The sequence below is a fragment of the Salmo trutta genome, chromosome 40 (genome assembly GCF_901001165.1).
Source record: "Salmo trutta chromosome 40, fSalTru1.1, whole genome shotgun sequence".
Classification (NCBI taxonomy): Eukaryota; Metazoa; Chordata; class Actinopteri; order Salmoniformes; family Salmonidae; genus Salmo; species Salmo trutta.
In genome coordinates, this window is record NC_042996.1 from 7,115,459 (window position 1) to 7,138,281 (window position 22,823).

The 22,823-nt window shown below is 43.4% G+C and overlaps 3 protein-coding genes across 7 annotated transcripts in view; 2 read left to right on the top strand and 1 right to left on the bottom strand.

Annotated features, from left to right (window-relative positions):
- Positions 1-3,264: 3,264 nt before the first annotated feature.
- LOC115180295 (coiled-coil domain-containing protein 87-like) lies at positions 3,265-7,723 on the top strand. Of its 2 annotated transcripts, none has more exons than XM_029742270.1 (3): positions 3,265-3,389; positions 6,334-6,476; positions 7,183-7,723. In XM_029742270.1, the coding sequence occupies exons 2-3, from the start codon at positions 6,360-6,362 to the stop codon at positions 7,450-7,452; spliced, it is 387 nt and encodes a 128-aa protein (XP_029598130.1). In that variant the 5' UTR covers positions 3,265-3,389; positions 6,334-6,359; the 3' UTR covers positions 7,453-7,723. The 2 variants fall into 2 exon arrangements, with proteins under 2 accessions (XP_029598130.1, XP_029598131.1); XM_029742271.1 differs by lacking the exon at positions 3,265-3,389 and adding an exon at positions 4,861-5,333.
- Positions 7,724-8,706: 983 nt separating this feature from the next.
- Positions 8,707-22,823, top strand: part of LOC115180292 (apoptotic protease-activating factor 1) — a 77,298-nt gene continuing 63,181 nt past the window's right edge. Inside the window, exons 1-7 of one of the 3 annotated variants that reach the window (XM_029742267.1) lie at positions 8,707-8,842; positions 9,867-10,092; positions 10,495-10,684; positions 12,527-12,721; positions 13,350-13,551; positions 13,765-13,877; positions 14,047-14,178. In XM_029742267.1, coding sequence (XP_029598127.1) covers positions 9,946-10,092; positions 10,495-10,684; positions 12,527-12,721; positions 13,350-13,551; positions 13,765-13,877; positions 14,047-14,178 — 979 coding nt within the window. In that variant the 5' untranslated portion in view covers positions 8,707-8,842; positions 9,867-9,945. The remainder of the gene's footprint in view (positions 8,843-9,866; positions 10,093-10,494; positions 10,685-12,526; positions 12,722-13,349; positions 13,552-13,764; positions 13,878-14,046; positions 14,179-22,823) is intronic. The other 2 variants (XM_029742266.1, XM_029742264.1) reach the window with 2 other exon arrangements.
- LOC115180294 (C-type mannose receptor 2) lies at positions 17,940-22,632 on the bottom strand. 2 transcript variants are annotated; one of them, XM_029742269.1, is made up of 4 exons: positions 22,361-22,632; positions 20,933-21,313; positions 18,756-19,085; positions 17,940-18,401 (listed from the first exon to the last, which is right to left on the bottom strand). In XM_029742269.1, the coding sequence occupies exons 1-4, from the start codon at positions 22,392-22,394 to the stop codon at positions 18,259-18,261; spliced, it is 888 nt and encodes a 295-aa protein (XP_029598129.1). In that variant the 5' UTR covers positions 22,395-22,632; the 3' UTR covers positions 17,940-18,258. The 2 variants fall into 2 exon arrangements, with proteins under 2 accessions (XP_029598129.1, XP_029598128.1); XM_029742268.1 differs by lacking the exon at positions 22,361-22,632 and having other exon boundaries at positions 20,933-21,708.

Genomic DNA, 22,823 nt, shown 5'->3' on the forward strand with positions numbered 1-22,823 from the left:
TTTGATGTACCGATTCCATGGTATGAGTTGATATATAAAACGACGCAAGATTCAAGACTTTGTGCTTTTCAGCTTTAATTATTATATAGAATTCTTGCAACCAACAAAAAGTTTGTATATTTGGGGCATAAAATCATCGAAGCTCTGCAGATTTTGTTGTGAGGATACAGAATCAATAGACCATTTATTTAGGTATTGCCCTCAGGTAGCCTGTTTCTGGTTTCAGGTTCAGGAATGGCTGAAAATGCATAACATTGATCTAAAATTGACCCTAGAAATAGTACTGTTAGGAGATCTGGAGAGACCAGGTCAGTGAATTACTAATATACAAACACTCTTGGTAATAGTATTTGTCTTCAACTTGCAATCTATGGATTATATTCGATTAGATAGATTGAAATTGTACATTAAGCATCACAGCATAGTTGAAAGATACATGTTGCGTAGAAATCCGAAGAGGGTGGCCAACAGAGATAGGTGGGATGAGCTGAGGGAAGCTGAGGGTTGGGATGTGGAATTGGAGACAAGTGGGTGTGGAGTTGCTGGGCAGGAGATAGAATGATGGTCAAAGACAAACTATAAAAAATAAAGTCAAAATAAAACATAATAAAAAGTAAATTTGAATGACACAGAGGGGCAGTGTTTTTACAGCTAATGCCGGTTTGCCTGAGGCCGATGCCATGCAGGTGTTTGTACACATGCATATACACACACTCTCATTCAAATACACACATACACGGACACACACATATGTAAAATAGTGCCAGACAAGCACTCAAACATATACAGTTGGCCTTGCTGTTATGATTTTATTTGTCCTTGATGTCCTCCTTTTTTTTCTCGTGAGTTAATTTTCTTGGTTGTTGGTGCATGGGGTGGGTAATGGAATTCATTTTCCTTTTTATTATTTTCTTTACTATTTTGTCTTGGGGGGGTGACTGGGGGAGGGGTCTTGGATGGTTGAGGGACAGCTATGGGGAACTGTGGAGGGATCTTGGAGGGTTCGCATTCCCGTTTTTTTGGGGGCCTGGTGGTAGATCTGTCAACGTGCCTTTGAGCAGGGCGTTGACCCTGGATGCTTCTGTGTGTCGCTCTGAATGGGAGTCTGTTGGATGACTGGTATGATGTAGTTGTTGAGCGGCTTCACTGCAAGTATATTGTATGTTTTGGATATTCAATAAAAAAATAAAAATAATGTATTGTAAATGGATATACAGCCATTGTAATACAGTCAGGTTTTATGTGTCATATAGACTGGGAGCCTTCGATCTGGGTAGTTCCCATCATTTCTCCTTCCTTGTCCCATTCTATCATCTCTCCTACCTTGTCCCGTTCCATCATCTCTCCTACCTTGTCCCATTCCATCATCTCTCCTACCTTGTCCCATTCCATCATCTCTCCTACCCTGTCCCGTTCCATCATCTCTCCCTCCTTGTCCTGTTCCATCATCTCTCCTTCATTGTCCCATTCCATCATCTCTCCTTCCTTGTCCCGTTCCATCATCTCTTCTACCTTGTCCCATTCCATCATCCCTCCTACCTTGTCCCATTCCATCATCTCTCCTACCTTGTCCCGTTCCATCATCTCTCCTACCTTGTGAAATTCCATCATCTCTCCCTCCTTGTCCTGTTCCATCATCTCTCCTTCATTGTCCCATTCCATCATCTCTCCTACCCTGTTCCGTTCCATCATCTCTCCCTCCTTGTCCTGTTCCATCATCTCTCATTCATTGTCCCATTCCATCATTCCCCTACCTTGTCCCATTCCATCATCCCTCCTACCTTGTCCCATTCCATCATCCCTCCTACCTTGTGACATTACATCATCTCTCCTACCCTGTCCCGTTCCATCATCTCTCCCTCCTTGTCCTGTTCCATCATCTCTCCTTCATTGTCCCATTCCATCATCTCTTCTACCTTGTCCCGTTCCATCATCTCTCCTACCTTGTGACATTACATCATCTCTCCTACCCTGTCCCGTTCCATCATCTCTCCCTCCTTGTCCTGTTCCATCATCTCTCCTTCATTGTCCCATTACATCATCTCTCCTACCCTGTCCCGTTCCATCATCTCTCCCTCCTTGTCCTGTTCCATCATCTCTCCTTCATTGTCCCATTCCATCATCTCTCCTACCCTGTTCCGTTCCATCATCTCTCCTACCCTGTTCCGTTCCATCATCTCTCCCTCCTTGTCCTGTTCCATCATCTCTCATTCATTGTCGCATTCCATCATCTCCCTACCTTGTCCCATTCCATCATCCCCCCACCTTGTCCCATTCCATCATCTCTCCTACCTTGTCCCATTCCATCATCTCTCCTACCTTGTTCCATACCATCATCTCTCCCTCTTTGTCCCGTTCCATCATCCCTCCTTCCTTGTCCCATTCGATCATCCCCCCTACCTTGTCCCATTCCATCATCTCTCCTACCTTGTCCCATTCCATCATCTCTCCTACCCTGTCCCGTTCCATCATCTCTCCCTCCTTGTCCTGTTCCATCATCTCTCATTCATTGTCGCATTCCATCATCCCCCTACCTTGTCCCATTCCATCATCTCTCCTTCCTTGTCCCATTCCATCATCCCTCCTTCCTTGTCACAATACATTAAATAGTGGGAACTAACCAGGATGTCACCAAGGTCTTCATTTTCTGTTTTCCTCCTATTTTTTTATTGAGTTGCCCTCTTGGCCAGGTTTTCCTTGTAAATGAGGTATTCTGACCTCAATGGGACTTCATGGATAAATAAAGATTAAATCAAGAATTCAAAAACAACATTTAAAACAGTGGTCAATTCACCAATTCATACATGGTAAATTGGTTAAATTGAAATTAGTTGAATTGACCCAACCCTAGTACTCCATGTCTGTAAGACGGCCCAATTCCAAATGAAACCCTAGCTCCTACCCTTACAGTTTTGGAATGGGAAGGAAAGGTATTACTTAGCAACATGGTAACCTCTCCACATAGCCCTAAGGCCTCTGCTATTTTAGTGGAAATATTTCCCATATTTCTAACACCTCAATTCCTTCAGATCTGTGCAAACAGTTTGGGGCTGATTGGGCCCTGTTCCAAATCAAACTCCTACCCCTAGGGAATTTATGTAGACTTGAATTGAATAGGCCTTAGCAATATGGATACTATTTCCACCCCAAACTGTTTTTTCTACTAACTGTCCTCTCTCCCTGTCAGAAGGCCTATAAGAGGACAGTGAGTGTGGGGAGCAAGGGGGCCAGTCGAGGGGGGGGGGGGGGGGGGGGGGGTGATGGGAGAGGGGGACCAGGTCCACAGCAGGCTGGAGAGGATCTGGACACTCCTCTGCCTGCCTGACACCTACAGACTGGACATGGCCATCAAGTACAGCTCCCACGCACGCAGGGACCAGCTGGAGGAGGTGTGCACAGTACACAGACACACACGCATACGATAACAAATACTTTCAAGTGAATGAACACTTACTGTACAAGTATCATGCCACCATTTATAGTAGGGCTGTCTAATTCTGGTCCTGGAGGGCCTAAACACTTCTGGGTTTTGTTTCTACCTGGTAGTTAATTGCACTCACCTGGTGTCCCAGGTCTGAATTAGTCTCTGATTAGAAGGAGAGAATGAAAACCAGAAGGTTTTGGGCCCTCCAGGACCGACATTGGACAGACCTGATAGAGGTTAGTAGAGATGGCAGCATGATACTTGATGCTGTGCTCATATTTCCTCACCATATCACCATAGACACAGAGCTCACCATATCACCATAGACACAGAGCTCACCATATCACCATAGACACAGAGCCCACTATATCACCATAGACACAGAGCTCACCATATCACCATAGACACAGAGCTCACCATATCACCATAGACACAGAGCTCACCATATCACCATAGACACAGAGCTCACCATATCACCATAGACACAGAGCTCACCATATCACCATAGACACAGAGCTCACCATATCACCATAGACACAGAGCTCACCATATCACCATAGACACAGAGCTCACCATATCACCATAGACACAGAGCTCACCATATCACCATAGACACAGAGCTCACCATATCACCATAGACACAGAGCTCACCATATCACCATAGACACAGAGCTCACCATATCACCATAGACACAGAGCTCACCATATCACCATAGACACAGAGCTCACCATATCACCATAGACACAGAGCCCACCATATCACCATAGACACAGAGCCCACTATATCACCATAGACACAGAGCCCGCTATATCACTATAGACACAGAGCTCACCATATCACCATAGACACAGAGCTCACCATATCACCATAGAGATATAGCTCACCATATTACCATAGACACAGAGCTCACCATATTACCATAGACACAGAGCTCACCATATCACCATAGAGATATAGCTCACCATATTACCATAGACACAGAGCTCACCATATTACCATAGACACAGAGCTCACCATATCACCATAGAGATATAGCTCACCATATTACCATAGACACAGAGCTCACCATATTACCATAGACACAGAGCTCACCATATCACCATAGAGACAGAGCTCACCATATCACCAAAGAGACAGAGCTCACCATATCACTATAGACACAGAGCTCACCATATCACCATAGACACAGAGCTCACTATATCACCATAGACACAGAGCTCACTATATCACCATAGAGACAGAGCTCACCATATCACCAGACACAGAGCTCACCATATCACCAGACACAGAGCTCACCATATCACCATAGACACAGAGCTCCCCATATCACCATAGAGACAGAGCTCACCATATCACCAGACACAGAGCTCACCATATCACCATAGAGACAGAGCTCACCATATCACCAGACACAGAGCTCACCATATCACCATAGACACAGAGCTCCCCATATCACCATAGAGACAGAGCTCACCATATCACCATAGACACAGAGCTCACCATATCACCATAGAGACAGAGCTCACCATATCACCATAGACACAGAGCTCACCATATCATATCATATACTGCATAATATATATCTGCTCTGGGGTGAAGTTTCCCCTCGGTACAGATATATTCCCACGAGCCCGTCCTCCCCAATTAAGGTGACACCAACCTCCTGTGCTCCTTACAATATTATAACATATTGTTTTACAGCATATTGTATTGGATGATATATTGTAAGTTGCTAAATATGTCATCATATTATTATTGTTATAAATAAAAGGCAGTTGAGGAAATATCTAATGCCAGAGTACACCCTACTGGACAAAAAAATGTAAGCACCTGGTATTCCCAGGCAGTCTCCCAGCCAAGTACTAACTAGGCCCAACCCTGCATAGCTTCCAAGAGGCTAGTATGGTCGTAAGTGAAGGAACATATCTTCGTACACTTTACAAAGTGAATGTTTCTCGCTCTATTGTGGTGGATGAATCAGAATTAGTTAGGTAACATAGATAATTAAGATGTTTTATTTGTATAATATGCTTATGTGAGATACTTGTCATTAGGATGGCGTGCCCTTTGGACTCTGGTGTTGACAGTTGTACTTTTCCCTTAGCTGGGGCTCAGTCACTTGGGGCCCAGAGAGGGGAGAGGTTAGACTTGTTTTTTACATGTCTCTGTTGCTATGCAGAATATCAGACAGGGAGGAGGACAGAATGAAACATTGTCTTCATATGTGAATGTGTCTTTACCTATTCTTAAACCATGTGAAGGGATGGCGTGATTACTGGGGAACCAATTATTTGTCTCCACAATGTCTGTGCGCAAGTCACTCCCCTCAGTGAGCTTGTCCAGGAGTGGGGTTAAGAGGGGGTTTACTTGAGATGGGAGTATCTAGAGTTGACAATTGATATATGCCATTGGATGAAATGGTGTTTTTGTTCTATGAAGTACCAGGGACGAGATTAGAACCTCGTCATTAGGGACCAAACTGAACGATAATTTATAGCGAATGCTATCTGGCTGTGGATACTCCTTTCTAAAGTATAAGGTCCCTTTGTGAACTGTTCCTAAGATCTGTGGTTTGTCATGTCAAAGGGGGGTGGATATTTGCTATAAAATATCTCAGTAGCCATTGTGTTGACACTATTAACGGGTAATTAGAAATGGTGAATCGTTGAAAGTCAAAGTGCTTTTGCAAAAGTATCTTAAGTATTAAAGATGTAATTTAACTCAGACTGGTGTGTTTGTAACTCTCCTCATTTGGTAATGCAGAACTTAGCCACCACACTATCTTTGTCTCTTTCTTTCATTCTATCTTTCTATCTTTCTTTCCTTCCTCTTTCTTTATTTTCTTTCTATTTATTCTTTCCTGCCCCTCTCTCTTTCTTGCTCTCTCACTCATTTTTTTCTTTCTCAGGCTACTGGGGCACCTCTCTAGCCAGGATGGATGAGTCCAAGCACCGGAGCAAACTCAACTCCCAGATCTGTTCTCTGGAGAAGGTGTTGTCTAAGATTCTCCACCACATTACAGCCCGCTTCCGCGACACTGTCACCTACAAGGCGTGTCAGGCCAATGGGCCATACATCAGGGGTCTATTAATTAGTGTACAGCGTAGCAAAATGTTTTGCAACGGAAAACAAAAACCTGTGTTTCTTATTAGACAAATTGAGCAAAGTCCCTCCTCGTTTTTGCTTGTTTGCTTCCGTTGACTTCCTAGTGAATATGACCCACTAGTGTCACTGTGCTCTCTGACATACAGCACATGCAGTCTGCTATGGGGGATAGAGAGAGACAGAGAGAGAGCAGAGTTTTTAGGTTGGTGATTTACCCTAATTAAAAGAGCCTTGCCATTCCCTCACCTTCTCGATTTCTCTCTCTCCCTCATGTTCTCTGTTTCTTCCTCTGGCCATGTCCAAAATTGGTCCTGTCTTGACTACTACTTACTAAAACTGCATAATGTGTAATAGTCATATATTCTATCTAGAACATACCAGTTAGAAAAAATGTATGCAGTAAGCTACAAATATTGACATACTAGGCTCATACATACTGAGAAAATGCTATGGAGAGCTCTGCGCCACCCCCCTTATCTGATTATCCCCAATAACCAGAACTTGTCAACTCATCATCAAGTCCTTCATTGGTTTAATATGGTGTATTAGTATTGGGCAAGAACAAAAGCCCCAAAACTCTGGTGCAGCCAGACATAACTAAGCAGTTTCCTCACAGCTGTGTTTTCGACTGTCACTCTCTCACTCTCTCCAGGGGAGGCCGTACAGGGAGGAGATGCGCTGGGACCGCATCGAGATTCTCTATTGGCTGCAGCAGGAGTGCCGGGTCCAGGCTCTGGAGAGGGTGGTGGAGGGGAGGGGCTCTCTCCCTACCAGACTGCCCCCCCTCAACTCCAACCTTCGGCTGTACCCGGGCACCCACCCCACCCCCCAAGGACACACCCCGACCCTCAGCCAGAGACCCCAACCTCACACACACAGCTGCTCCAACCCAACCCAGCCGAGCTCAGTGTATCCAGTATAAGTTTGAACGTTGTAAGCAAATTAATAAAATGCTTGGAAAATTGTTTGTATGCACCGCTTGGAAGGAAATATTATATTTGATCATTTGTATGAATTCATATTATATATAATCCATTATCATTATCACTTGTCAAGTAAATGTATTAACGTGATTGGATAATATATATGCACTACTAGTAGGTTCATCTGACATTGACAACATTTGATATGGTGAATATTTTGTCATTAATGTCGTGGAAAATAGTCTCAAAAATATAACACTCTTACAAGAACTTGTGAATTCAATATAGACTTTAATACAGAGTAGCAAAGCCGAGCCCTTCCATGGAAGGACCCTATTACACACGTAACAGAGCCGAGCCCTTCCATGAAAAATACTAAATTCTCATATTACAGAGTCCTATCTTTATAGGATTTTGTCTTTGCATAACGTATAGAGTCCCCTCCCTCTATATGAAAATAACTTTCCTTGACCTTTCTCCATTATTATCTTTCCATCTCAGTTCTTGCTTGTTAACGCCCAACAACGCTCATATCTGCTTCTGATTAGATTATAATGGTGGCGGGGACCTCTGTATGTCATACAAAAATAATGCATGCATTGCATGCTCATGTTTGGTCCTTTTGCTACCATCCTCCTTCCTGTGCCCTTCTGACTTTGGTATGTCTGGCTGTCATAAATGTACTTATGGCCTTGGCTAATGTACTCATTGCTCGTGTAATCTTAAGACACTGATGATAATAAGGTTTCAGAAGAGCTAAATACAGAACTCAAGTCCAGTTGCCAGGTTACTGCACAACCCGCAGTGGCCTGTTATCTTATTTGGAAATATCAATTGTACAGTGTCACCTTCTCTTCCTATGGCCAATGTACTTATGTCTTTGCTACTTCAGCATAGCAACTACACTTATTTATATTACTTAGCCCCCCATTTAATAATTTACATTATTTTGTTCTGAGTGTGGCAGAAACATGCAACTCTAAGTGCCATGACAAAAGGAACGCTGTTTGCACCTTGAGTCTATTTAGGGCCACTGGTAAGTGTCTTATCAGTATTACCAAGTGAAATACCAAAGATACTGAGCTAGCACTGCAGGCCTACAAGTTCACAATGAACAACAAGCTGTCACGTATCACCAGGCAGCATGCTCCCATCTGCCTAGTTACAGTCAAGCATACATTATCTCACCCTCTCACGTGAGCGCGAAACGCCACCGCATTGGTCATTTCAGACCGAGGGAAGTTGTTTTTGTTATAATTCAGGAAGAACCCTACTCATTTAAAAAATAGTTTTTTTTGTTGTTGTCAGAATTACATTATTTTGAAAGGAAATTATTATAATCCTGAGCACTGTGGATAGCGAGCTCCTGTGTCGAGCAAATAGATACATGTGAGTAGTTGTATTTCATTTGTTTCATTTCCTTACAACTTGGGCAAGTCTTATTTCGAGTGAAGTATGTGCCACCTTCAGTTAAAAAGTGTTGTTCCTATCTGTTGTTTTTATAAATATTATAAAATGTTTGTGTGCTTGTGGAAATAATAAACGTATAAATAGCGTTTGTTATGTAATACTATATAGCCTACTACAGACAGCTGCTGTGTAGTATTGGGAATGTCGCCTAGCTAACGTTACACTGTGCTGTGTACCACAGCTGTCAAATTAAATAGTAACGTTATAGTTAACTACCAAGTGCACAGTTAGCTAGCTATACGCCAGTCAGCTACTTTATTTATATATATATATATGATATAACTTGTAACCTGGCTTACTGACAAAAGCCTACAATCAATGTTCACTCTAAAGAGGAAACTTGCTAACTTTGGAAATTAGGTAAGTTCCCGACGTTGAATCATCGCAGTATATGGCAAGTCAGTGCACGCAGACTGAATGGGGGAGATGGATAACGAAAGTAGTCTCAATTGTTGTTTTTCTGTTACAAATTAGATGGTCAAGTCAGTCAGACTTTTATTCCATTCTCAACCACATTCATGGAGAAAAAAGTCACCTGTCCTTACGAAATATATTGCAGTCAGACTGCTGCAAATACTGCCTCCAAAATTACACAGTCGACTGCAGTTACTGCACTTTTACTGCAATTTCAAAACTGCAATCTTTTTTTGTAAGGGCAGCATAATCAACTATTTCATTGCACTGTAGTATTACAAGGATCATACTGTATATCTATCAGGGCTCTTATCAGTTTCCAGTCTTATTTTAGGGGGGGCACAGGAGTCACTAAGAGGCAGCAGTGCTAGTAGTAGTACTGTTCTAGCTCTGGTCCATGGTGTCACGTGCAGCTTGAGCTTCCTTCAACATATTATTGTTCAAGAAGGCTCAAGCCACACATAGCACCCTGGACCAGAGCTAGTACTGCCCATACTACATCCATCCATGCAACTTCCTTTCCCCACAGTTCCCATCACCTGCCAATCAATCACCATTCCAGCCCAGCCACCCCACCTGTGTGGTCTGACCAGGTCTGGCCCGTTGGCATGGCGATGATGGAGGAAGGGGCGCGGAGCTGCCTGCTTCAGTCACGCTCCAGCCTGGAGCAGGACATCAGGGCTTCCTACCTGATGGATCACATGATCAGTGACGGCGTGCTGACGGGGGACGAGGAGGACAGGATCAGGAGCAAGGTGGGGTGAGGAGGTGGGGAAGTACAGTAGCACCCTTTTCATACACTTTCCTATGTCCATAGTGGTAAGTGTGTAGTGATGATTAAGTGTATAAAAGTGTTGGTTGTGGGCCAGATTCTAAACAAACTTTCACACTACTGAGCCAACCGAGTGCACTGTGCTGGGAAAACGTATAAGTGGTTGGGTGCCTGATTCCAAACAAACACCCTCATAAGAGGGAGGGAGGGAGGGGGGAGAGGGAGGAAGAAAGAGAGGAAGGGGGAGAGAGAGAGAGAGGTAAAGTCAGAGAGATTGCAGGGCTTTTTAAACACTTAACACTACAGACATCTGAAAGAACTGCATCGGTGTAAGAAAAGCAATAAAGTGGTTTCAAAATTCACATTGTCTCTCTCCATCGATCAGCCCACCAGGAAAGAGCAGGCGGCGGCCCTGCTGGAGCTGCTCCTGAGGAAGGATAACCAGGCCTACATCTCCTTCTACAATGCCCTGGTCCGTGAGAGCTACGGAGACCTGGCCAGCCTGCTCCACAACAGCCTGCCCCTGGTCTCCCCTGAGGCTGAGAAGAGCTTCTCAGACGGGGGCACCCGCTATGGTGAGCTGCCCCAAAGGGTGGAGGATGGAGAATACCAGGAGACTAGGGCAGTCTGAGATGTGCCCTCCTTTTCTGATACAGGGAAATAATATGCAGGGGAGCTGTATGTATATTATACAGTTGAAGTCAGAAGTTTACATACACCTTAGCCAAATACATTTACACTCAGTTTTTCACAACTCCTGACATTTAATCCTAGTAAAAATTCCCTGTCTTAGGTCAGTTAGGATCACCACTTTATTTTAAGAATGTGAAATGTTAGAATAATTGTAGAGAGAATGATTTTATTTCAGCTTTTATTTCTTTCATCACATTCACAGGGGGTCAGAAGATTACATACACTCAATTAGTATTTGGTAGCATTGCCTTTAAATTGTTTAACTTTGGTCAAACATTTCGGGTTGCCTTCCACAAGCTTCCCACAATAAGTTGGGTGAATTTTGTCCCATTCCTCCTGACAGAGCTGGTGTAACTGAGTCAGGTTTGTATGCCTCCTTGCTCGCACATGCTTTTTCAGTTCTGCCCACAAATGTTCTATAGGATTGAGGTCAGGGCTTTGTGATGGCCACTCCAGTAGCTTGACTTTGTTGTCCATAAGTCATTTTGCCACAATTTTGGAAGTATGCTTGGGGTCATTGTCCATTTGGAAGACCCATTTGCGACCAAGCTTCAACTTCCTGACTGATGTCTTCAGATGTTGCTTCAATATATCCATATAATTTTCCTTCCTTATGAAGCCATCTATTTTGTGAAGTGCACCAGTCCCTCCTGCTGCAAAGCACCCCCACAACATGACGCTGCCACCCCCGTGCTTCACAGTTGGGATGGTGTTCTTCGGCTTGCAAGCCTCCCCATTTTTCCTCCAAACATAACGATGGTCATTATGGCCAAACAGTTCTATTTTTGTTTCATCAGACCAGAGGACGTTTCTCCAAAAAGTACGATCTTTGTCCCCATGTGCAGTTGCAAACTGTAGTCTGGCTTTTTTATGGCTGTTTTGGAGCAGTGGCTTCTTCCTTGCTGACTGGCCTTTCAGGTTATGTCGATTATAGGACTCCTTTTACTTTGGATATAGATACTTTTGTACCTGTTTCCTCCAGCATCTTCACAAGTCCCTTTGCTGATGTTCTGGGATTGATTTTCACTTTTCGCACCAAAGTACGTTCATCTCTAGGAGACAGAACGCGTCTCCTTCCTGAGCGGTATGACGGCTGCGTGGTCCCATGGTGTTTACACTTGCGTACTATTGTTTGTATAGATGAACGTGGTACCGCTGAACGTGGTCTACAATTGTTTTTTTTTAAGTCTTGTCTGATTTCTTTTGATTTTCCCATGATGTCAAGCAAAGAGGCACTGAGTTTGAAATACATCCACAGGTACACCTCCAATTGACTCAAATTATGTCAATTAGCCTATCAGAAGCTTCTAAAGCCATGGCATCATTTTCTGGAATTTTCCAAGCTGTTTAAAGGCACAGTCAACTTACTGTATGTAAAATTCTGACCCACTGGAATTGAGATACAGTGAAGTAATATGTCTGGAAACAATTGTTGGAAAAATTACTTGTGTCATGCACAAAGTAGATGTCCTAACCGACTTGCCAAAACTATAGTTTGTTAACAAGAAATTTGTGAGGTGGTTGAAAAACGACTTTTAATGACTCCAACCTACGTGTATGTAAACTTTCGTCTTCAACTGTATGTGAATGTGTATGTGTGCGTATCTATGTGTATGTTAGCTCACCTCTCTGTCTATCTGCCTTGTTTGACCCCTCTGTTTATTCCATTGGCAACATACTGCATTTATATTTAATGCCATCTTTGCTGTATTACCCTGTTCCAGTCCAGGCGGTGCTGAGTGAGGGCGGCGTGCCCCAGAGACCTGTGGTGTTTGTGAGCCGGCCAGCCCTGGTGAACCGGGTCAGGGAGAAGCTCTACCGCTTGCAGGAGCCCGGCTGGGTCACTGTGTTCGGCATGGCCGGCTCCGGCAAGTCAGTCTTGGCTGCGGAGGCAGCCCGAGACCACGCACTCATCACAGGTAGGTGGCTCCGGAGTGAAGTTTCCCAAGGTACAGATCTAGGATCAGCTTCCTCCGCCAGTCCTAACCAAGCCCAATAATGGGTAAAATGTCAAACTGACCCAAGATGCATTTCAGGAGGGGGGTTAATACATGTAGAGGAGGCTCTTTTTCTCTCTGTCTGCATTCACTTTCTGTTTTCTCTCTGTTTGTTATCACATTGGTCTAACTGTTCTGTCTGTCTGTGTTTTTCTCTCTGTTTGTCTCCATCTTTCTCTTTGTTTTCTCTGTTCGTTATCGCATTGGTCTCTTGACTGTACTCTCTCTCCGTATCTCTCTCTCTCTCCATCTGTCTCTGTCTTTCTCTCCACCTTTCTTTCTGTTTTCTCTGTTCGTTATCGCATTGGTCTCTTGACTGTACTCTCTCTCCATCTGTCTCTCTCCATCTGTCTGTCTGTCTCTCTCCATCTGTCTCTCTCCATCTGTCTCTCTCTCTCCATCTGTCTCTCTCTCTCCATCTGTCTCTCTCTCCATCTGTCTCTCTCTCTCCGTCTTTCTCTCTCCCTGTCTCACTCACTCACTCACTCACTCACTCACTCACTCACTCACTCACTCACTCACACTGGTCCTTCTGACACCCTCCCCCCAGAGTGTTTTCCAGGAGGAGTCCACTGGCTGTCCATAGGCCAGCTGGACCGGTCTGACCTGCTGGTTAGGATCCAGTCACTGTGTTTCCGCCTGGAGCAGCAGAGCCAGGAGAAAGACCCCTCGTCCTCCCTCCACCGGCCTCCTGGCTCTCTGGAGGAGGCCAAGGAGCGACTACGCTTCCTCATGCTCCGTCGTTACCCCAGGTCAGTCCCCCAGGGTTGAAGTGTATTGATGTGGACTGGTAGCCAACTTTTCAAGTTGGTCCATTCCTTCTAAATGGTGGCTGTTGATGATGAGTCGAACGTTCAGTTGGACCTCAGAAGTTTCAGCTCTGGAGTGATTTATTGTATTCTGTTAATTCCATTCCAATTCCTGTCAATTTAATTGTGTGTGTGTGCGTCCGTCCGTCCGTCCAGGTCGTTGCTGATACTGGATGACATCTGGGACAGCTCTGTGATCAAGGCCTTTGACATCCAGTGTCGAGTACTGTTCACCACCCGAGACAGAAGCCTAGCCGACTGTGTCAGCGGTGTGTATGAGTAATAGCACTGATATTAATACTAATATTACTACAGTACTACTGATAATGATGACTTCATTTATAGAACACTTCTCAAACATTACGCTCAATGCACCTGCTCAAACTGTGCGTGTGTGTGTGCACTCATGCATTTATGTGTGTGTGTGTGTGTGTCCAGGTTCTAAGTCTGAGGTGGCAGTGGAGAGTGGTCTGGAGGAAGATCAGGCCTTGGAGATCCTCGCCCTGTATGTCAACGGGAAACCCCAGAGACTCCCAGAACAGGCCCGCAGCATTGTCCGAGAGTGCAAAGGTACATGCACACACACACATACACACATATGGAACTATAGTGTCAACAGAAATTGTATTGAATGAAATGAAAATTCCATTCAGGTTTACAATAAAATGTCAATTTATTTCACATATTCAAGAGAAATATAGTATTACATTTTCTTATGAAGGATTTGGGAAGCATTATGTAGTGACCAAAAACATTGATAGAAATAATGAACAGATCGTAAATAGAGAACAAGCTAATTAAACATCAAATAAAACAGCACCATGACATACTGTAATAGTATGGATAGAATATAGTACATTATACAAAGGGTGGGTCTAATCCTGAAAGCTGATTGGTTAAAACCACATTCCAGCCGGTGTCTATTACACAAGTTACCACCATTTAAAGTAACTATGCATAGATAATAGATAATAAACAATGGGGGGGGGGGTTGACAATATAAATAGTCTAGGTGGCCATTTGATTAATTGTTCAGCAGTCTTATAGCTTGGGGGTAGAAGCTGTTAGGGAGGTTTTTGGTGCTAGACTTGGCGCTCCGGTACCGCTTGCTGTGCGGTAATAGAGATAACAGTCTATGACTTGGGTGACTGGAGTCTTTGACACATTTTTGGGCTTTCCTCTGACACTGCCTAGTATATAGGTCCTGGATGGCAGGAAGCTTGGCCCCAGTGATGTACTGGGCCGTATGCACTACCCTCTGTAGCGCCTTACGATCAGATGCCGAGCAGTTGTCATACCAGGCGGTGACGCAACCGGTCAGGATGCTCTCGATGGTTCAGCTGTAGAACTTTTTGAGGATCTGGGGACCCATGCCAAATCTTTTCAGTCTCCTGAGGGGGAAAAGGTATTGTCATGCCCTCTTCACAACTGTCTTGGTGTGTTTGGACCATGTCAGTTCTTGGTGATGTGGACACCAAGGAACTTGAAACTCTCCACCCGCTCCACTTCAGCCCATTGATGTTAATGGGGGCCTGTTCGGCCTGCCTTTTCCTGTTGTCCATGATCAGCTTCTTTGTCTTGCTCACATTGAGGGAGAGGTTGTTGTCGTCCTGGCATCACACTGCCAGGTCTCTGACCTCCTCCTTATAGGCTGTCTCATTGTTGTCGGTAATTAGGCCTACCACTATTGTGTAGTCAGCAAACTTAATGATGGTGTTGGAGTCGTGTTTGACCACGCAGTCGTGGGTGAACAGGGAGTACAGGAGGGGACTAAGCACGCACCTCTGAGGGGCCCCAGTGTTGAGGATCACCATGGCAAACATGTTGTTGCCTACCCTCACCACCTGGGGGCGGCCCATCAGGAAGTCCAGGATCCAGTTGCAGAGGGAGGTGTTTAGTCCCAGAGTCCTTAGCTTAGTGATGATCTTTGTGGGCACTATGGTGTTGAACGCTGAGCTGTAGTCAATGAACAGCATTCTCACATAGGGGTTCCTTTTGTACAGGTGGGTAAGGGCAGTGTGGAGTGCAATAGAGATTGCATCATCTGTGAATCTGTTGGGACGGTATGCGAATTGGAGTGGGTCTAGGGTATCCAGGATGATGCTGTTGATGTGAGCCATAACCAGCCTTTCAATGCAATTCATGGCTACAGACGTGAGTGCTTCGGGGCGGTAATCATTTAGGCAGGTTACCTTTGCTTCCTTGGGCACAGAGACAATGGTGGTCTGCTTGAAACATGTAGGTATTATAGACTCGGTCAGGGAGAGGTTGAAAATGTCAGTGAAGACAATCAGCTGGCATCATTTTTATGAATATATACAAATAAATGTAAATTGAAAAAAGGTCAAATTAAACGGGGCTAGCTTGCAGTCTTTCCAGCTTCAGTTTTTAGTGATTGTGTTAGTTGTGTTGTTGGCTCCTCTGAACAACAATGTCCTGACAAGAGAGAGAATTTTCTATGCCAGTAGAAATTGTGCATCATTAGCTCATTGTTATGGATGTATCCAAGTAAATGTCACTAGAAAACAGCTCAAACAAACACAAATGCAGCTACTGTTGTTATTCTGGCTGTGCTGTTTGACGTGACTGTAAGTTAGACGTAGTTGGCTAGCTAGCAAGCAAGGGATAAGAACGTTGCCAGCCAGTATGGCTATGGAACATTCAGAACAAACAACTGGGTCACATCCATAGATACAGAAAAAAAAGACTGAACGACTGGGTCACATCTATAGATACAGAACAAGAAGACTGAACGACTGGGTCACATCTATAGATACAGAACAAAAAGACTGAACGACTGGGTCACATCTATAGATACAGAACAAAAAGACTGAACGACTGGGTCACATCTATAGATACAGAACAAAAAGACTGAACGACTGGGTCACATCTATAGATACAGAACAAAAAGACTGAACGACTGGGTCACATCTATAGATACAGAACAAGAAGACTGAATGACTGGGTCGCGTCTATAGATACAGAACAAAAAGACTGAACGACTGGGTCACATCTATAGATACAGAACAAGAAGACTGAACGACTGGGTCGCGTCTCTGGCAACCGAACCGATAGAACGAACGATCAGCCGGCTTGGGTAGCAACCCTGGAAGGATGAAATAGTATGAATAAGGTAATCAAAATGAAGTTTTTAATGAAAATATGCAAATCATTATTTGAATATGTCAGTAACCCGTTGTATAAAAGTGATAATGCCCTCGAAGCCAGTGTTTGGAGGATTTAATTTGCACGGTTTGCCGGCTCTTGACTTCGTCTCAGGCCTAACAACACCCATGCCAATATATCCTCCAAACACCGGCTTCTCGGGCATTATCACTTAATTATGATATTTAATAATGGTTCATGATAAATGAGTACAATGTGAGATGAGAAGGGAATCATTAATTATAGCTGGCACGGGGCAAACGATCCACACTCTAACTCTGGGCTTCTATTCAAAGCTCTTCTTTTTCGGACGCCTTTTTCTCTCTTTCTGACATTCTTTCTTCTCTTCCTTCTGGAAGACTTTTCCATCTGGCTGCTCTTTCCATCTCAGTTTGAAGTTTTCAGTTATCCCATTGGCCTTCATTTTCTCCATTATCAGAGGAACAGAACCAGGATTTATGCCCTGAACACTTAATCTTACTGAAGGTTTATTTATTAATACATTGTATGATTAACCAATTTGCATTACACATTTAATTATGGCAGCTATATGCTTCCATATGTAGGTACCTGCATTCGGTTACGGTTTGAAGGGTTTTTCATTACTTGGAGAACTCTCTTAACGTAAGGAGCAGTGGACTGTACTTGTTCACAGCGAGCTAGTCATTATGAATAAGAATTTATTCTTAACCCTTTACACTCGTGGGAAATTGGCCTTTATGGATAGGGCTAAATTTAAATGTTTCTAAAAGAAGAAATATGAATAGCATGGTAGAATTTGAAAGGGAACAATTGGGAGATTATGGGAAAAGGATTTGATCAAAGTTGAGGACACAACAGTCCACCTGATACAAGACTGAATCAAAACATTGCACTGTTGATTTTTTTGTGCATTTTACATTTACTATACTTTTCACTGCATTTGTTATTAGCAAAATCTGAAAATACTCTGGATCCATCCAGTAGCATGACAAGAATATTCCTGGAAAATGTGGGATAGGTGCAACATAAGACAAAACAATTACAAGGGTTTGAGTGAGAGGACTAACTGGTGTCTCCAAGTGGACACACACCTCTCCACAGTGTGCACACTTCCTAAGTCATTCCAATGCACTTTTATGACTCAAAGAAGAGTGTTCAAATATAAAGTGCTTTTTTTAGCTCTCCTAGCGGTGCTGTTGAGGAAGTAGAGCAAGCAAATTTGTAGTTGTTTTGTTTGGAACACGACCCTGCATCCCACCTTCACACAATTACTGTTGTTTACGCAATCCAAAAATGGCCCATTTATAAATCGCAATCTGGGTCAGGTGGGCATAAAATCTGCCACTTTGAACCCGTAAACGATCCAAACATTCTGCCCCTGAACAAGGCAGTTAACCCAATGTTCCTAGGCCGTCATTGAAAATAAGAATTTGTTCTTAACTGACTTGCCTAGTTAAATTAAAAAAATAAAGTGTAAAGGGTTAACTGGCATACATGGTTAAATTAAGATAAAAATCTATAAATGAAGAGGGTGAGACTCACCTGCTGTAAAATGGCCTCCCTCACCTTAGCATCATTCAGGTTCATGTTTGGGTCTGGGGTCATTCTCACTACCTGCATCTTCTTGACTGTTGGGGGTCTTGGGTCTAACACATACACAGATAAACCCTTCTCAGCAGGGAATGAATTGGAAATTCAAACCACCAATTGAAATAATTCATAATTCTATAATAGTGGGTAATTCTATAATGTAGCCTTTTCATGGTAATTTAGCTTTGGGGACCTGAATGTCGAAAGACACATTGTCAAGGTAGTCAAATTAAACTCCACAAAATGCAAAACCCATGACGCAGGGTGGTTGGTTATATATACAGTTAAGATGAACAGTCACCATTACATACAAGAATGTTACATATTTAAATCTGTGTGGACAGTTATTCCAAATCAATAGCCCATTTAACGAGATGAGTTCGGCGGCACAATAAGAGATCTTAACTTACTACCGTAGCAAACGAAGGGAAATTCCTTCAGACATTCTCTGTCTATCCATTGGCCTGAGGTACTACGATTCCAAGCAGCGCAGGACTCGTTCAGTTCTCTGTCGACCCAGTATCTGAACGAGGAGTTACTCTGGTCCGACCATTCCCAGGTGTCTTTGAACAGGCCGATCCACACGGCACTACTCCCGGCCACGTTACAGATCTCTTTGTTCTCAGCCTGGTTCCTCACACTGGCCAGGTCTGTGTGGTGCTTTCTGCAGTAGCGCTGAGCCTCCCTCCAGGTCATTGGCTGTTGAACCATTAAGAAATGTCCAGCTGGAGACTTAGTCCCTATGGGGACAAATGCAACCGGCAGAGTTTGGATCAGTGCCGTTTGAACTGTTGTCAGTTCATAAACCTTTGGAAATCATAAGCTTGGAATTGACAAGAAATTTGAAAGACAAACGTTGCGACCTTGATAACCCCACAGTAATCTGTTACTTGGTGAACTTGTGTGTACAGTGAGGGAAAAAAGTATTTGATCCCCTGCTGATTTTGTACGTTTGCCCACTGACAAAGAAATGATCAGTCTATAATTTTAATGGTAGGTTTATTTGAACAGAGAGAGACAGAATAACAACAAAAAAATCCAGAAAAACGCATGTCAAAAATGTTCTAAAATGATTTGCATTTTAATGAGGGAAATAAGTATTTGACCCCTCTGCAAAACATAACTTAGTACTTGGTGGCAAAACCCTTGTTGGCAATCACAGAGGTCAGACGTTTCTTGTAGTTGGCCACCAGGTTTGCACACATCTCAGGAGGGATTTTCTCCCACTCTTCTTTGCAGAGCTTCTCCAAGTCCTTAAGGTTTCGAGACTGACGTTTGGCAACTCAAACCTTCAGCTCCCTCCACAGATTTTCTATGGGATTAAGGTCTGGAGACTGGCTAGGCCACTCCAGGACCTGAATGTGCTTCTTCTTGAGCCACTCCTTTGTTGCCTTGGCCGTGTGTTTTGGGTCATTGTCATGCTGGAATACCCATCCACGACCCATTTACAATGCCCTGGCTGAGGGAAGGAGGTTCTCACCCAAGATTTGACGGTACATGGCCCCGTCCATCGTCCCTTTGATGCGGCGAAGTTGTCCTGTCCCCTTAGCAGAAAAACACCCCCAAAGCATAACGTTTCCACCTCCATGTTTGACGGTGGGGATGGTGTTCTTGGGATCATAGGCAGCATTCCTCCTCCTCCAAACACGGTAAGTTGAGTTGATGCCAAAGAGCTCCATTTTGGTCTCATCTGACCACAACACTTTCACCCAGTTTGCCAATGAACATCTGAATGATTCAGAGGACAACTTCAGACGGGCCTGTATATGTGCTTTCTTGAGCAGGGGGACCTTGCGGGCGCTGCAGGATTTCAGTCCTTCACGGCGTAGTGTGTTACCAATTGTTTTCTTGGTGACTATGGTCCCAGCTGCCTTGAGATCATTGACAAGATCCTCCCGTGTAGTTCTGGGCTGATTCCTCACCGTTCTCATGATCATTGCAACTCCACGAGGTGAGATCTTGCATGGAGCCCCAGGCCGAGGGAGATTGACAGTTCTTTTGTGTTTCTTCCATTTGCGAATAATCGCACCAACTGTTGTCACCTTCTCACCAAGCTGCTTGGCGATGGTTTTGTAGCCCATTCCAGCCTTGTGTAGGTCTACAATCTTGTCCCTGACATCCTTGGAGAGCTCTTTGGTCTTGGCCATGGTGGAGAATTTGGAATCTGATTGATTGATTGCTTCTGTGGACAGGTGTCTTTTATACAGGTAACAAGCTGAGATTAGGAGCACTCCCTTTAAGAGTGTGCTCCTAATCTCAGCTCATTGCCTGTATAAGACACCTGGGAGACAGAAATCATTCTGATTGAGAGGGGGTCAAATACTTATTTCCCTCATTAAAATGCAAATCAGTTTATAACATTTTTGACATGCATTTTTCTGGATTTTTGTTGTTGTTATTCTGTCTCTCACTGTTCAAATAAACCTACCATTAAAATTATAGACTGATCATTTCTTTGTCAGTGGGCAAACGTACAAAATCAGCAGGGGATCAAATACTTTTTTCCCTCACTGTATGTGATGCTAGTGTCCGCTGGTGTTACCAGGTTAGTGTGTTTTAACTAGAATACATGTAGTATGTCACTCACCGTCGTAGCACACTGAAGGGATTTGAGTAGTGCAGGGATAGTCGTGCCATTTTCCAGAATTGTACACGACACCGCAATCTTCATTCAAATTACCTGATTGGTCTGTGTCCCAAAAAGTACTAAACTCAGTCTGTCCCTCACTATAGTAGTCTATATCTGCCAGAGACCACTGCCACCTGAAATACTGTCCCTTCCTCAGTCCTATCCACACTGCGCCATCATAACCGCTGTCTAGAGTCGAGTGGTTCAGTCTGTTCGTATCCTCCATGTTGCTTACGGTGGCCAGGTCCGTGTACTTCTCTCTGCAGTACCTTTGTGCTTCAGTCCAGTTTTTAGGGTCCGTTACATAGTGATACTGACAAGAGGATAGTGTGAAGAGCCCTGTGAAGAGGTGCATTGTCATTTCAAGTAACTGCCTCAAGGGCAGCAACATTAATAATATCTACCCTTCTACCCAGAGGCTGCAACATTAATAATATTTACCCTTATACCCAGACTGCAACATTAATAATATCTACCCTTCTACCCAGAGGCTGCAACATTAATAATATAGACCCTTCTACCCAGAGGCTGCAACATTAATAATATAGAGCCTTCTACCCAGAGGCTGCAACATTAATAATATAGACCCTTCTACCCAGAGGCTGCAACATTAATAATATCTACCCTTCTACCCAGAGGCTGCAACATTAATAATATCTACCCTTCTACCCAGAGGCTGCAACATTAATAATATAGACCCTTCTACCCAGAGGCTGCAACATTAATAATATAGACCCTTCTACCCAGAGGCTGCAACATTAATAATATAGAGCCTTCTACCCAGAGGCTGCAACATTAATAATATAGAGCCTTCTACCCAGAGGCTGCAACATTAATAATATAGACCCTTCTACCCAGAGGCTGCAACATTAATAATATCTACCCTTCTACCCAGAGGCTGCAACATTAATAATATCTACCCTTCTACCCAGAGGCTGCAACATTAATAATATCTACCCTTCTACCCAGATGCTGCAACATTAATAATATTTACCCTTCTACCCAGAGGCTGCAACATTAATAATATAAACCCTTCTACCCAGAGGCTGCAACATTAATAATATAGACCCTTCTACCCAGAGGCTGCAACATTAATAATATCTACCCTTCTACCCAGAGGCTGCAACATTAATAATATAGACCCTTCTACCCAGAGGTAGAAAAACTCATCTTATTACTATTTCTTAAACTACTAATATTCACATTTTAACTCTATCTAAAAGTGTTGCACTTTAGCAGATTCAACTTCTCAAGGGCTTGATGGTTCATTGATTATTTGTGATAGTGTTGGGTTGGAACACAAATGTGCTGGCTGCAGATATGTAATCGTAAATACATTGTAATAAAATATATATATATTTTAAATATCATAATAAAGACACTGACCTGAGAAAAACACAATCAGCACTTTCTTCTCCATGACAAAAGATTAATAAAAAAAGAAACCAATATTTTGAGCTAGCTGTCTTCATCAGGTCTTGACCTGGTGTACTGTGGATCCTCTGCATTCAGCTGCATCTTTCTCTGTAGGGCAGGCCCTATTTCTCTGTCAGAACAATGGGTTTCACAAAACACCTATTCATGTCTTTTTATAGCCTTATTTGTATAGTGGTTATGTTCAGTTCTCTCTTACTCATTTGACTGATGTCCTGCTGGTATGAGGCTGTTAGCCTGTTTTTGTTTGAGTCAAAAAACTGATAGTCAAATTAGTCAGAGCATAGACTTCTGTGAAAAGGAGCCCTTAATGCCCACTGAAAATTCTGTTAACCTTCAACGACTTGTAGAATTCCATACTAAATCATGAAATTCAATTTCAATTAGTGAAATTTTAAATTCAATACATTAATTA

Excerpts from the sequence above, each read along its gene's own strand:
- LOC115180295 (XM_029742270.1), top strand. The coding sequence starts at position 6,360 with ATGGATGAGTCCAAGCACCGGAGCAAACTCAACTCCCAGATCTGTTCT. Across the intron at positions 6,477-7,182 it reads GCGACACTGTCACCTACAAG|GGGAGGCCGTACAGGGAGGA; the intron begins GCGTGTCAGGCC and ends CACTCTCTCCAG.
- LOC115180294 (XM_029742268.1), bottom strand. The coding sequence starts at position 21,365 with ATGTTGCTGCCCTTGAGGCAGTTACTTGAAATGACAATGCACCTCTTC. Across the intron at positions 19,086-20,932 it reads CCCTTCAGTGTGCTACGACG|GGACTAAGTCTCCAGCTGGA; the intron begins GTGAGTGACATA and ends TTGTCCCCATAG. Across the intron at positions 18,402-18,755 it reads TCCCTTCGTTTGCTACGGTA|ACCCAAGACCCCCAACAGTC; the intron begins GTAAGTTAAGAT and ends TGTATGTGTTAG.